The following is a 13,199-nucleotide window of genomic DNA, read 5'->3' on the forward strand; positions in this document are numbered from 1 at the left end:
AAACAAACTTCCATAGAGCAAACCATGACAGTGGTGAACAGCTTCATCACCCCAAAAGATTCCTTTGCTGCTTTCCCTTTAATAGATTTTGCAACCACTGATTGACTCTAAAAGGCAACCTGTACTATGGCTTTATGTTAATTTTATTAAATTAAGTTGGTATTTTTTGTTTTGTTTTGTTGTTTTTGTCTTTTTCAGGGTCGCACCTGTGGCACATGGAGGTTCCCAGACTAGGGGTCTAATCGGAGCTGTTGCTGCCAGCCTACGCCAGAGCCACAGCAATGCCAGATCTGAGCCGCATCTGCAACCTACACCACAGCTAACAGCAATGCCGGATCCTTAACCCACTGAGCAAGGGATCGAACCTGCAACCTCATGGTTCCTAGTTAAGATTTGTTTCCGCTGTGCCATGACAGGAACTCCAGGTTTGTATTTGTAAAAGCAGGATAAAATAGCCCAATAAAATTATTTTCTAAATCGTTTTAGTTTTATAAAACTTGACATAGCTGTGAAACATTTAAAAGAAAAACATTAAAAGGGAAGTATGTAAAATATATGCATGGCTTTGATTTATTTCAGGATTATTTTTTATTTGGGGAAATAAATTCCTTCTCTTGTTTCTCAAATAGACTAGGATTTCGCTAAATCTTGAAAGTTGGAAAGGCTTTTAAATGAGTCAAGTAAGAAGTATGACTTTAAAATAATATTTAATTATAACTGAGTTTAAGTACAAAAAGTAAATGAAAATAAAACTAATTCAAGGGCATGTAAAACAGTCACCTGGCTAAAAATACTTTAATAAACATTTAAGATTCACTGTTACTCATTTAAGATTCACTGTTATTTTACAATATATTTCCCACAAAGAATTAGTATCAATAAGATATTTAAAAAAAATTAAAGTTGTACACTCAGGTATTCACTCAATGAATACTATTTCACAACAAAAAGGAAAAAATTACTGATTTACTTGACACAGAGGGATGAATCTCAAGGACATATATGAAAGAGTATATACAGTGATTCTGTTTATATAAAGTGTTATGTGATTCTGTTTAAGTTCTATTTGGCTAAAGCAACCAAATTTAAACTATAGTGATAGCAATCAAATTAGTCATTATCTAGGGGTGTGAAACTGACAAGACAATCATGAGAAACTTTCTGAGGTGATGGGACTGCTCTCTTTCTCTCTCTATATATATTTTTCGTCTTTTTAGGACTGTACTCAAGGCACACAGAAGTTCCCAGGCTAGGGGTCGAATCGGAGTTGTAGCTGCCAGCCTACACCACATCCACAGCTACATGGGATCCAAGCTGCATCTGTGACCTATGCCATAGCTCACAGCAATGCTGGATCCTCAACCCACTAAGCAAGGCCAGGGATTGAACCTGCGTCCTCATGGATACTAGTCAGATATGTTTCCACTGAGCCACGACAGGAACTCCATATACTTTGAGTACGGTAATGGTTATGTAGATGTATACATCTGTCAAAACACATCACACTGTTCACTTAAATATGCACATTTTAATGTATGTAAACTATACCTCAATAAAGTTAATTTTTAGAAAGTTATATACTCAAAAGTTAAATCTCCTTTAGTCTAAATTAACATAGATTTTCTCTAATTTAGGCTTTATGAACTAATTGACAATGATATCAAATATTTAACACATGGTACTAAATGTCTGGTAAAGAAAAAAATTATGAAACAGATAAACCATTTTTTATAAATCCTTTGCAAAAATTTTCTAGTACTCTTCATTACTGAAGGGTACTTTTCATAACTTACTCGTATTTATAAATTTTGAGCAAAAGCTAAGTACTGAGTGTCAAGGTCTTCTTAATGCTTATAAAAAGTATCATGAGTTACCCACACGATAATCTTTTAAAGAGTGCAGCCATCTGGTCGGGTTTGTCAAAGCTGGTCCTCATTTGTGTTAGCACATCAACATTCTCCACCACAAGTTTCTAAAAAAGAAAGAGATCCCAGGTCAGGCACAGACTTTCTTATGTTGATGAGATAAGAACATGCTTGGAAATTACATGCTTGGGAAAACAATTCACAAAATCCAGATGCTCAATGCTGTATGTTTTTGTTAATTGTTTTCATAAAAGAATCTTAAAATTATTTACATAAAATTAATGTTTTCCTTCAGTCTGCAAATTCAAGAAGGGAGGAGTTCAGGAAAAAGTAATAAAGATAAGTAGAAGGATAAAGAATTATCTTCTGATTAGACACAGTACAGCATCAATAGTAAAATATAGACACTGAAATGGATACAGAGAGCAATAAATTCCAACCAAAACAAAAAGAACTACCTAAAGATAAGGCTGACCAAAGATAGCCTAGAGAAGTTAAAAATAACTAAAACAAATGTAATTAATTTTACTCAGGCAGAGATAATATATGTCTTTGGAAAACTGGGGTATCTCAATTCAGAAGTTCTGGATGTGGATACAGCAAGCATACTGTTAAAGTGCCACACTGATTTTGTTACAAGCCAAAGACTGATGGCAACTGATTTAAGAGGAGCATGAAAATTTATTTATTTATTTATTTTTTTGTCGTGTCTTTTTTTTTTTTTTTTTGTCTTTTTTGCCATTTCTTGCGCCGCTCCCGTGGCCTATGGGAGGTTCCCAGGCTAGGGGTCTAATCGGAGCTGTAGCCGCCAGCCTACGCCAGAGCCACAGCAACGCGGGATCCGAGCCGCGTGTGCAACCTACACCACATCTCACCGCAATGCCCGATCATTAACCCACTGAGCAAAGGCAGGGATCGAACTGCAACCTCATGGTTCCTAGTCGGATCCGTTAACCACTGCGCCACGAAGGGAACTCCCTTGTCGTGTCTTTTTACGGCTGCACCCCCGGCATATGGAGGTTCCCAGGCTAGGGGTCAAATTGGAGCTGTAGCTGCCAGTTTATGCCACAGCCACAGCAATGTCAGATCAGAGCCGTGTCTGTGATTTACTCCACAGCTCACAGCAACACCGGATCCTCAACCCACTGAGAGGCCAGGAGTAGAACCGGAAACCTCATGGTTCCTAGTCAGATTCATTTCGGCTGTGCCACTCCAAAGAGCACGAAAAATCATTATGGAAAAGCTATAAAAATAATTTTCCTATACTAGTGTAAGTTTGTTTGTTACACTTCGGGTTATTTCTCTTTATGCTTTCATTTAGATGGTCAGCGCCAATCACATCTATTTGCTAAATTCAACCTCTACAGTGTCTAATTACAATGCTTGCTCTCTCTGAAGCCAGTGCACTATTTGTCCCATCAATCAATACACAAATACATGCCCATCCTTGACAGTGCTCACACACCTTGAATAAGCATCAGTGAATCAGAGGCAGAACTTAATTTGAAACGCACCATTATTCTATGATATTAAAAAAAAAAAAAAAAAAAAAAACCTCCTCCAATACTTAGACACAATGTTTTCTAATCATGTGGCTGTAAGACACAATTTCAGAAAACAGGACAAATATATACTTAATAGTAAAGATCCTGTAATCATTTTTAAGCTACTCTACTAGGCAATTTACAAATGGTCTCATTTACCTGGATCTAAAGGAAGGTAATATTCCAATTTTACAACAGAAAACGAAGGCTCAAAAGAAGTTAGCTGCCAAAAGTTACAGGTATCAAATAGTGGAATTTGGAATTTGAATTTAGGTATTTCCGATTTAAAAATTCATATTCTTAATCCCTAAATAAATGGCTGTTAATCTTTAGTGTACATCTGAATGATGTGGAGGACTTGTTGGGCTCCAGCCCCACAAGTTCTGATTTAGTAGGTCTTAAGTAGAACCAAAAATTGCACTATTTTAAAAAACTTTATGACTGCACTTGTGGCATATGGAAGTTCCTAGGACAAGGACTGAATCCAAGTCACAGCTGTGGCAATGCTGAATCCTTTAACCCAGTGCACTGGGCCAGGGATGGAATCCTCACCTCCACAGTGACCTGAGCTGCTGTAGTTGGATTCTTAACCAACTGTGCCACAGCAGGAACTCCAAACTATATTTTTAATAAGAACCAGGGCAAGGCTGCCACTGTTGATCTGGAAACCGTACTTCAAGAATGATTACCCTAAATTATTTGTTTGCATGTTACTTAAAAAAAAAAGTTAATGATGTCTCGTTTATATAAGTACAGTTTATACAAATTTATTTTCTTCCTCAACTGCATTCTGAAACAGCTTTCTATGTATTTGAAGCTGTTGATTAATATCACTGACAAATGGCCCAAAAGCTGGAAATAATACCTGGAATTACAACTAAATGGTTTGGAAAAAGCTGAGACTAATTAAGTGAAACAAATTGAGACTACTTGAAAAAAAAAAACCCACAGTTTTCTGTTAGAAAAGCATTAAATTCTTGGCACAATTCATATTTAAATATCTTATTTCCTTTGAAAAAACATCTTCTAAGACTGAAGAACCATAAGAATTGATCCATAAAATGCCAAAACAATTCTGGCAGGGTGGGAAAAAGAAGCTGTCTCAATGGGCACAACTCCAAATGAAACACCCCAAAAAGTTTAATAGAAATAAACACTGGTTGTTTTCTTCTCCAGAAGTAATAAACACATTAACCATTAGTACATATGCATAGTGCTGACTATGTCTGACATACGATTTACTCACAATCATTAAACAGAAAGAAACTTTCCTTTTTTATTGGCTCACAAATTAATTCTGAAATAAAAAGGTCCTCAGCTAAAACAGAAACTAAAACAAATCAATCAAGGTCATCTTTAAGATAAAAAGAAAAAGATGCAGCCACATATTTAGTTTCTCAGTTTAGAGTAAATATAAAAAATAAAAATAGAGGGAGTTCCTGTTGTGGCACAGCAGAAACGGATCCGACCATTTCCATGAGTATCCATGAGGATGCGGGTTCAAGCCCTGGCCTTGCTCAGTGGGCCAGGGATCTGGCGCTGTTGTGAGCTGTGGTGTAGGTCACAGACACAGCTCAGATCATGCACTGCTGTGGCTGTTGCAAAGGCCGGCAGCTGTACCTTTGATTCAGCCCCTAGCCTGGGAACTTCCATATGCCACAAGTGTGGCCCTAAAAAGCAATAAACAAATAAATAAGTAAATATAAAATTAAAAGCTAAGAATTTACAGAGTATCTTAAAAATATTGTAACTAGGAATTCCCATTGTGGCGCAGTGGAAACGAATCTGATGGAACTTTCATATGCTGTGAGTGCAGCCCTAAAACAGCAAAAAATAAGTAAATAAATATCGAGAAAACTAAAAGCTAAGAATTAACAGAGCTATCTTAAAAATATTATAACTAGGAATTCCCATCATGGCTCAGAGAAACAATCCTGACTAAGAACCATGAGGTTGTGGGTTTGATCCCTGGCTTCACTCAGTGGGTTAAGGATCTGGTGTTGCCAAGAGCTGTGGTGTAGGTTGCATACACAGCTCAGATCCTGCGTTGCTGTGGCTGAGGTATAGGCAGGCAGCTGTAGCTCCAACTATAGCCCTAGCCTGGGAACCTCCAGACACTGCGGATGTGGCCCTAAAGAGCAAAAAAAAAAAAAGTATATATATGTGTATATATATATATAACTATATATAACATTATAATTACCCCAAAACATCATATGCACTAATTTCAAAATGATTAAAATGCCCTATCAGTATCATCATGCTCTAATGTGGACAGCGTCAATTACAATCTTTTCAGAAGGATATTTTACAATATCAGCAAAAAGTGTATGTTCATATCCTTTGACCCACTTCCAGAAAGTCTTCCTATCAAAACGTTCAAACAAGTATGTAAACTATGTGGAAGTGCTGGTTAAATGTAGAGAACTCTATACATATGTCTAGGACAGCTTCTTCCAGAAATCCACTGAAGTGAGAGAAAAAAATTAAAAGACATAAATCTATAAAAACAAAGGAAACAGAAGAACAGACCTAATGAGAGATGCCAATAAAAATCTAGAAGATGCCAAGAGGAGCAAAGAATAACTAGAGGTGAGAAATTTAAGCAGTTAAGTTCTTGCAGGGGATACAACGCAGAAAGCAAGTTAATGGAAACCTCAGGACCAGGGCAGAACCCAGAAATTGTAAGCAGTGCAGAGAAAAGAGAAAGGAAGATTTGGGGTTGATAACAAAAGGATTATTATGTGTCTGTATGAAGCGCTGTCTCACACACAACTTAGGAAGTAATATAAACAAGGAGGACTCTAAATTCAGGAACATCAGGGATAGAGACCTGTAACCTGGGCTGAGATGCACCTGCCTTTCTCATCCAGCACCAGTGACTCCAAGTGGATCCAAGAGGGTGGCAGGAGAGAGAGAGAAAAAGACCTAAGAATCGTTGCAGCTGGCCAGGTATATCAGACTTCCTACCTCCACCCTCCACTGATCTCCAACAGACTTCCACACTCTCCAGTGGAGGTTACCATGTTTGAAAAATTATGTGCAAGAATCATTTGAAGCCCAGGATGAAGATACCCTTTTCCAGAGAGGCTCTTTATTAGCTTCTGCCAAGCTAATAGCCAAGCTAATAAGTTGAACCCTTAGGGCACAACTGTTCAAGGACCACTTTAATACACATTCAAGACTTGAGATTCAAGACAAAGAGTAACATGAATCAGAGAGAGGAGTGAATCATTTTTACTTCATTGTTATTCTGAAGGTATTAACCTTTGGGGTACCTATGTAAAGTGAGTGAAGAGAATTTGGGTGAAAGCTATTTAAGCAGGAGTTCCCATTGTGGCTCAGCAGGTTAAGGGCCAAATGCTGTCTCCTTGAAATACAGGTTTGATCCCTGGCCTTGCTCAGTGGGTTAAGGATCTGGCGTTGCTGCAAGCTGTGGTGTAGGCTCGGATCGTGTGTTGCTGTGGCTGTGGCATAGTCCTCAGCTGCAGCTGTCATCTGATCCCTGGCCCAGGAATTTCCATTAGCCACAGGTATGACCGCAAAAAGAAAGAAAGAAAAAAAAGAATTAGAGTTTAAGCAGACTTCCTTTAGACTTCCACTCTGAGTAGTCTTCGGGTTTTGATTATGGAGTCCCTTGCTCCACAAGACCACCACAGCTACCGCTTAAAAATGTTACTTCTGGATCAGCAAATGTCCTTACATCAAAAGTGGCTTTTAGTGCTAGGCCTGTCTCTGAGTTCCCACAGTCTCCTTGATTTTAGTCTAGAAATAAATACTTTAAAAAAAAAAAAAAAAAAAAAAAAGGTCTTCAGAGATCCTGTTGTGGCTCAGCAGTTAACAAATCTGACTAGCATCCATGAGGACACAGGTTCGAGCCCTGACCTTGCTCAGTGGGTTAAGGATCCTGTGTTGCCATGAGCTGTGGTGCAGGTCGCAGATGTAGCTCAGATCCTGTGTTGCTGTGGTTGTGGCATAGGACGGTGCCTACAGCTCCAATTAGACCCTAGCCTGGGTGGGAACCTCCATATGCCACGGGTGCGGCCCTCAAAAAAGCAAAAAAAAAAAAAAAAAAAAAAAAAGATTTAGCTATTAACATAGTGAGAGAGATGCAGTAACTGAAAAAGACTGCCTCATTTTCAAGAAGACCAAATCATCTACCTAGAAAACCGTATGTTCCTGCATCAGATAAGGATGGGTTAGCTGACTGCTAAGATCTCTTTCATTTCTCTAGATGGCGTATTACAGTGCTAGCATGAGCTCTGGAGCTAGACAGACTATGTAGATTCAAATTTTAAGCTTTACCACTTATTAACCATGTGAGCCTGGACAAGTTACTTAATCTTTCTTGGTCTTTTATAATTTCATAAAATAGGGACAATAGGATCTGAAAGAGTTAATAAAATGTATGTAAAGAGCTTAGGGAAGTCCTAGAATAGAGTCAAGAAAGCTATTTTTATTTTTGAATCCAACCAATATTTACCAGGTACCTACTATATGCTGGACACTATTTAGCTCCAAGATTTTAAGAATTTTAATTTTTAATTCTAGTGAAAGTGACATAAAATACATGATACGAAAGGTCACAAGTAAGATATAAATAAAGTTGGATAAAAAGAATAAAAGATAATGGTTGCAACTTTAAAAAGTGTGATCAAGAGATGATATACTGATAATTCTGAATATTATGAGAAAGACAAGCTAAAACACTATCTCAGTGAAGAGTATTTTGAGATGACAAGTACACCAGCCAGGATGGAGTGAAAATGTGGAAGACCAGATGCTCTGGGGGCCTTTCGGTACTGCTAAGGATATCAGATGCCTCTGAACTCTCAGAGTATGAACACAGAGAGCTCCAAATAGGCTAATTTTTATTATCATACCATAACACTCAACCCACCACATTAAAGGGCAGAGATGCACTAAAAATACTAACAGTTCTATAAGTATCTGCTTATTCAGTCTGAAATCAAAAATAGCTAGCAAAGGCTAAATTACTGGACCATAATTTTTCTACTATCTCATACTAAAAGGAAGCCAAAGAAAGTAAATTGGAAATGAGAAATTTGTTACCTGAGAATAGCAGGACAGAAAAGAGATCATGCATGCACAGGGGAATGAGTCTAATAGTACACTGCTTGTAAAGAACCAAAACTGGAATTGCAATGTTTGTGTATTTGAAACTATAAAGTTTGTATATTTAAAACCCTCATTATAAAGCATTTAAAAGCTGACTTTTACACAAGAAATGCAGACCTTTCTCTTCAAGAAGAATGGTGAAAAGGACAACGACATGATGAATACCAAATTAATATTCACTCAGTACTTACTGGGTGTCAGGGACTATGCTGAATACCTAAGAGCTTCACATGTATTACCACAAACAATTCTCTGCTCAAACTCAAAGCTCCTTAGCAACAGGACTGAAATTCAGGACAGCTTGACTAGAAAGCTTGAGTTCTTAACCCCTGGGTAAGATCGCCTCCCCTTTTAATTACACTGAGTCTTACCATCTGTTTCATTCACTCAGTAAAATATTAACCTTGCAGGAAATGATTTCTCTACATATTTGTTCAATTTTCAGCAAACCAGATTGCCACATTTAGACCACTAACTGTTACACCTGAAATGAAAGCTACTTGTCAATGCTATCTATATACCATATTTTTAAGTAATTAAAAATGTAAGGCACAAATAACCACCAAAAAACTTTCAAAAAGAAAAAGGTATATTTTAAAACATGCCTTTTCTATTCTTTTCAGAAATTTAAAGTTTTAGTGGTCCAAATTAAAATTCTTTCAAAAACCAAATAATTATTATATACATAGACCCTTCAATATAAATCACCTCAGCACTGAGATCTAAAAGGCTTTTTGAGTTATTTAAAACATTGCTTGAGCTCTTTCACACCTTTATTAAAATGCTAAGCACTCCAAAGATGCTTTTCATCCAACTTAAAAGGCACAATATAATTTAAAACACTGCTTAATAATAAAGAAAAAACACTAAGTCTAATAATGTTTGTATTATAATCTGTGGAAAGTAATATATTTAAAATACAAATTTAAACAAATGACTAATTGCAATTTTGTCATTCGAAGAAAAGCATGATGGTACAACAGAATGAAGACTTGACCAAAAGTTCGGAAATGTGAGTTTCAGTTCTTTAGCTAATCAATCAACTTTCCTAGGCTTTCTGTTTTATCATTCGTAAAGTAGAAGTAAACAAAGATGCTACTGAAAGACAATGCTAGGTCTATAATTTCATTTACATATGACAGCTTTCACATCAGATTAAAATTATTAACATTCTTGCCTTGTTCATATTGTTGAAATGTTTTAAAGTTAAAATCAATAAAGACTGTATTACCTTAAGTTCAGCAACTTGTGATGAAATATGCCACATAAGGCTTTCACTTAGGAACTTCATACCATATGGGCCTAGTAGTTCTGATAACGACCTCATTTCTGAAAGAAAATGTAATTAATTTTATACTTTATACTTTTATACTTTGACAGAGCAAATATTTTAAGAAGCAATTAATGGAAAAGAAAAGTCTCTAAAAAAAAGAACAAAAATGCAAAGGTACATCTAAGTGATAATGTATGATTATCCATATAGTTGAAAGAAAATAGTCATAAAAGAATCAAAAACCAGAAGAATCAAGGTTTCCTCATTCTCTAAAACATGTCAAGAGTAGGAGTTCCCGTCGTGGCGCAGTGGTTAACGAATCCGACTAGGAACCATGAGGTTGCGGGTTCGGTCCCTGCCCTTGCTCAGTGGGTTAAGGGTCCGGCGTTGCCATGAGCTGTGGTGTAGGTCGCAGACGTGGCTCGGATCCCTCGTTGCTGTGCGTCTGGTGTAGGCTGGTGGCTACAGCTCCAATTCAACCCCTAGCCTGGGAACCTCCATATGCCGCGGGAGCGGCCCAAGAAATAGCAAAAAGACAAAAAAAAAAAAGAGTAGTATTCACCTGATATGTCAGAATATTCCTCTGCATTGAATGTTAATTCATTTTCTGTAGGTAGGTTCACAAATGCCTTCATTGCAGGGAAATAAGCTATATGACCATTGCTGACTTGTCTTAACAAAGTTTCCAAATACCTAAGGAGAAAAGTAAATTTACAACTAAGAGAAACTATTTAATTCAAAAGTTATTATGTTACACATCCCTGTACAATTTTACATTGACTAATAAAAGGAATGAGCCATTAAAAAAAAATTAATATGACGTTCATTACAAAGAAATTTTATATCACTCCAAAATTCTAAATATGTTCCTTACCAATTTGTATATAGACTTGTAATGGTTGGCTCTCCATGACTGTCTAAATGTTGTGTTTGTTGAAGAAGAACATTATTAAATACTCTCGTAATATCAATTTGCACATAGTTTTCTATTGACTGGAGTACAGTCATGTATGCTCTTACACTTGTTAGAAGCTCTGATGGTTTCGCAATTTCCTGTGTGGCTTGATTATACATAGTCATTCCAACAATTGACCTGAAGGAGAAAAAAAAAAGAATAAAAAAGTTCTAATTTTTGCATTTATGTAAGCAGGCCTTTCAATTTACTGATCTCTAATGTTAAATAAGCAATGAAATTAATTTTAAATGCAATTTGTTACAAATCCATGAAATTACTATCATCTTTCAAAGGAACAACTTTAAAAAAGAATATACACCTAAAAGGTATAACGAAATGGGAATATGAATGTTTAAAAAAAAAATACTATGGGCATCAGTAATAAAAGTGATTTAAGAATAAAGAGGGTTTTAAAAATTCCTTTAACATGATATGTTATCTACAGCAAGTTTAATGGACTATTTTAGCCCATTGCTTGAATTCCTTTGACACTGTAATGTGCCAGTAGTTTTTTATACTTTATATATATTACCTACAATTCTTATATTTAATAATCTTACAATTCAGTTATCACCACCATTGCATAGATGAAAACTAAGGCACAAAACTCAAGTAAACAGATCAAGGTCACTTTATTTGGAAGTGGTGGGTTTAGGGTTTGGCCCACACCTAACTGACTAGTGCTGCCTTTCAACAAAATGCATGACAATCAAAACAAGGCAACAAACAAACAAACAGTTATTGTATTTAATCACTCACGGCACATAAAACACAGATCTGTTTGGTTTATATCCTAAGAAACTGTGTCAGTCTAAAAGGAAACAAACTTTGAAAATACTCTCCTAAATGATCTTTTCCTACCTTGGTCATCCCATTCCACCTTCTTTAAAACTCCCTGAACATTAAATTTATAAAAATCTTAGACTTGTATTTTTTTTTTTTTTTTTGTCTTTTTGCCTTTTCTTGGGCCGCTTCCGCAGCATATGGAGGTTCCCAAGCTAGAGGTCGAAACGGAGCCATAGCCACTGGCCTACGCCAGAGCCACAGCAACGTGGGATCTGAGCCGTGTCTGGAACCTACATCACAGCTCAAGGCAATGCTGGATCCTTAACCCACTGAGCCAGGCCAGGGATCGAACCTGCAACCTCATGGTTCCTAGTCGGATTTGTTAACCACTGCACCACGACGGGAACTCCTTAGACTTGTATTTTTTAAGGATGAATCCGTAAAGAAAATACACAAACCCCATCACCAGTAACAGTTCCTGAAGACCAACTCGAGACAAAAACTGCTATCTTTGTATAGAGACCCTAAATTCTAAGACTGTGATCAAATGGTCAGCAAAAATTAACCAACTAATATTCATAAGCTATTTGTCCTGGTATAAAAATCTTTCCCAGGTAATCAAGTTTACAGCCTTGCCTTGATCCTGATCATTAAGTATATGTTTGGTAAAAATAAGATCTGCTTCTCCAAGGATTAACAGACTAGACTGTCTACTGAAGGAAAATAAGGGAGCTATAAAGTGAACCCTATGCTCCATCCATCCACCACACCACCCAGATAAAAATAATAAATACCAGAAGGCATAATGTCCCTTTGGTCTAAATAATGGAATATTCTCAGTGTCACTGTCAGAATTCCTGCTTTACTAAAGAAGAGCAAAAGATAGTCTTCGTTCAACACCAGACTCTTCTCAACTGATGACTTAATACTCAATTTACTGCCCACTTACCTATTCTATTTTGTTCTGTAATTGTAGCTCTAAGATTCACACCATTTCACTATTACTCATAGTACTTAACACAATGTTTTGCATATGGTACAAACATTACTTTCAGTGACTACACTCTTTTGCCAAAGTTTTTGAAAAATCTCTGGCAAAATTTTGTTTTATAAATTCCCTTAAGGCCTTCAAAAAAAAAAAAAAAAAAACCTTGTCAAATCAATCAATATTTTCTTTAATAAATAATTTCATAAAAAGGTTGAATTAATATTTACAAAATTAAGATTTCTGACTCGATAGGTAAAATATCATTTCAAGAAGCATATATATTAGAATTGAGTGCCTCAAGAGTCTAATTCTGCTGCCCTAACAGCATACATTTGAAATCAGAAGACTAAGCGTTATTTAGTCTTAAGGTTTTCAAACATTTGACTGTGTCCCACTACAAAATATGTATTTAGTATCACAATTCAGATTACACATACATATACACAAAGTTTCATGAAGCAATATTTCTATTTACTACATGTAATGCACTTTTTTCCCTACTTCTTCTTTCCTTTCCTCTCTTTTCTATCTTTCTTTAGATGTTGACTGCAACATTCTAAACTGATTTGATAAGCCTAATGGGTTGTCACCTGCCAACTGAAGAATACCGATTTGCTTCATCTTCTCATTTTGCTTGAAAGGAAGACTC

At 36.4% G+C, this 13,199-nt stretch overlaps 1 protein-coding gene across 4 annotated transcripts in view; it reads right to left on the reverse strand.

Annotated features, from left to right (window-relative positions):
- The window catches only part of NCKAP1 (NCK associated protein 1), a 101,084-nt gene that overhangs the window by 14,692 nt on the left and 73,193 nt on the right, over nt 1-13,199 (reverse strand). For all 4 annotated transcript variants that reach the window (XM_021075813.2, XM_003359581.5, XM_021075812.2 and 1 more), the window contains 4 exons: nt 10,696-10,914; nt 10,384-10,514; nt 9,780-9,877; nt 1,879-1,972 (listed from right to left, as the gene is read on the reverse strand). In XM_021075813.2, coding sequence (XP_020931472.1) covers nt 1,879-1,972; nt 9,780-9,877; nt 10,384-10,514; nt 10,696-10,914 — 542 coding nt within the window. The remainder of the gene's footprint in view (nt 1-1,878; nt 1,973-9,779; nt 9,878-10,383; nt 10,515-10,695; nt 10,915-13,199) is intronic.

Source organism: Sus scrofa, chromosome 15 (assembly GCF_054392235.1).
Source record: "Sus scrofa isolate SSC_HxYL_T2T_F1_AM1 chromosome 15, Sscrofa_HxYL_maternal_Yorkshire_Landrace_v2.0, whole genome shotgun sequence".
In the NCBI taxonomy this organism is placed as follows: Eukaryota; Metazoa; Chordata; class Mammalia; order Artiodactyla; family Suidae; genus Sus; species Sus scrofa.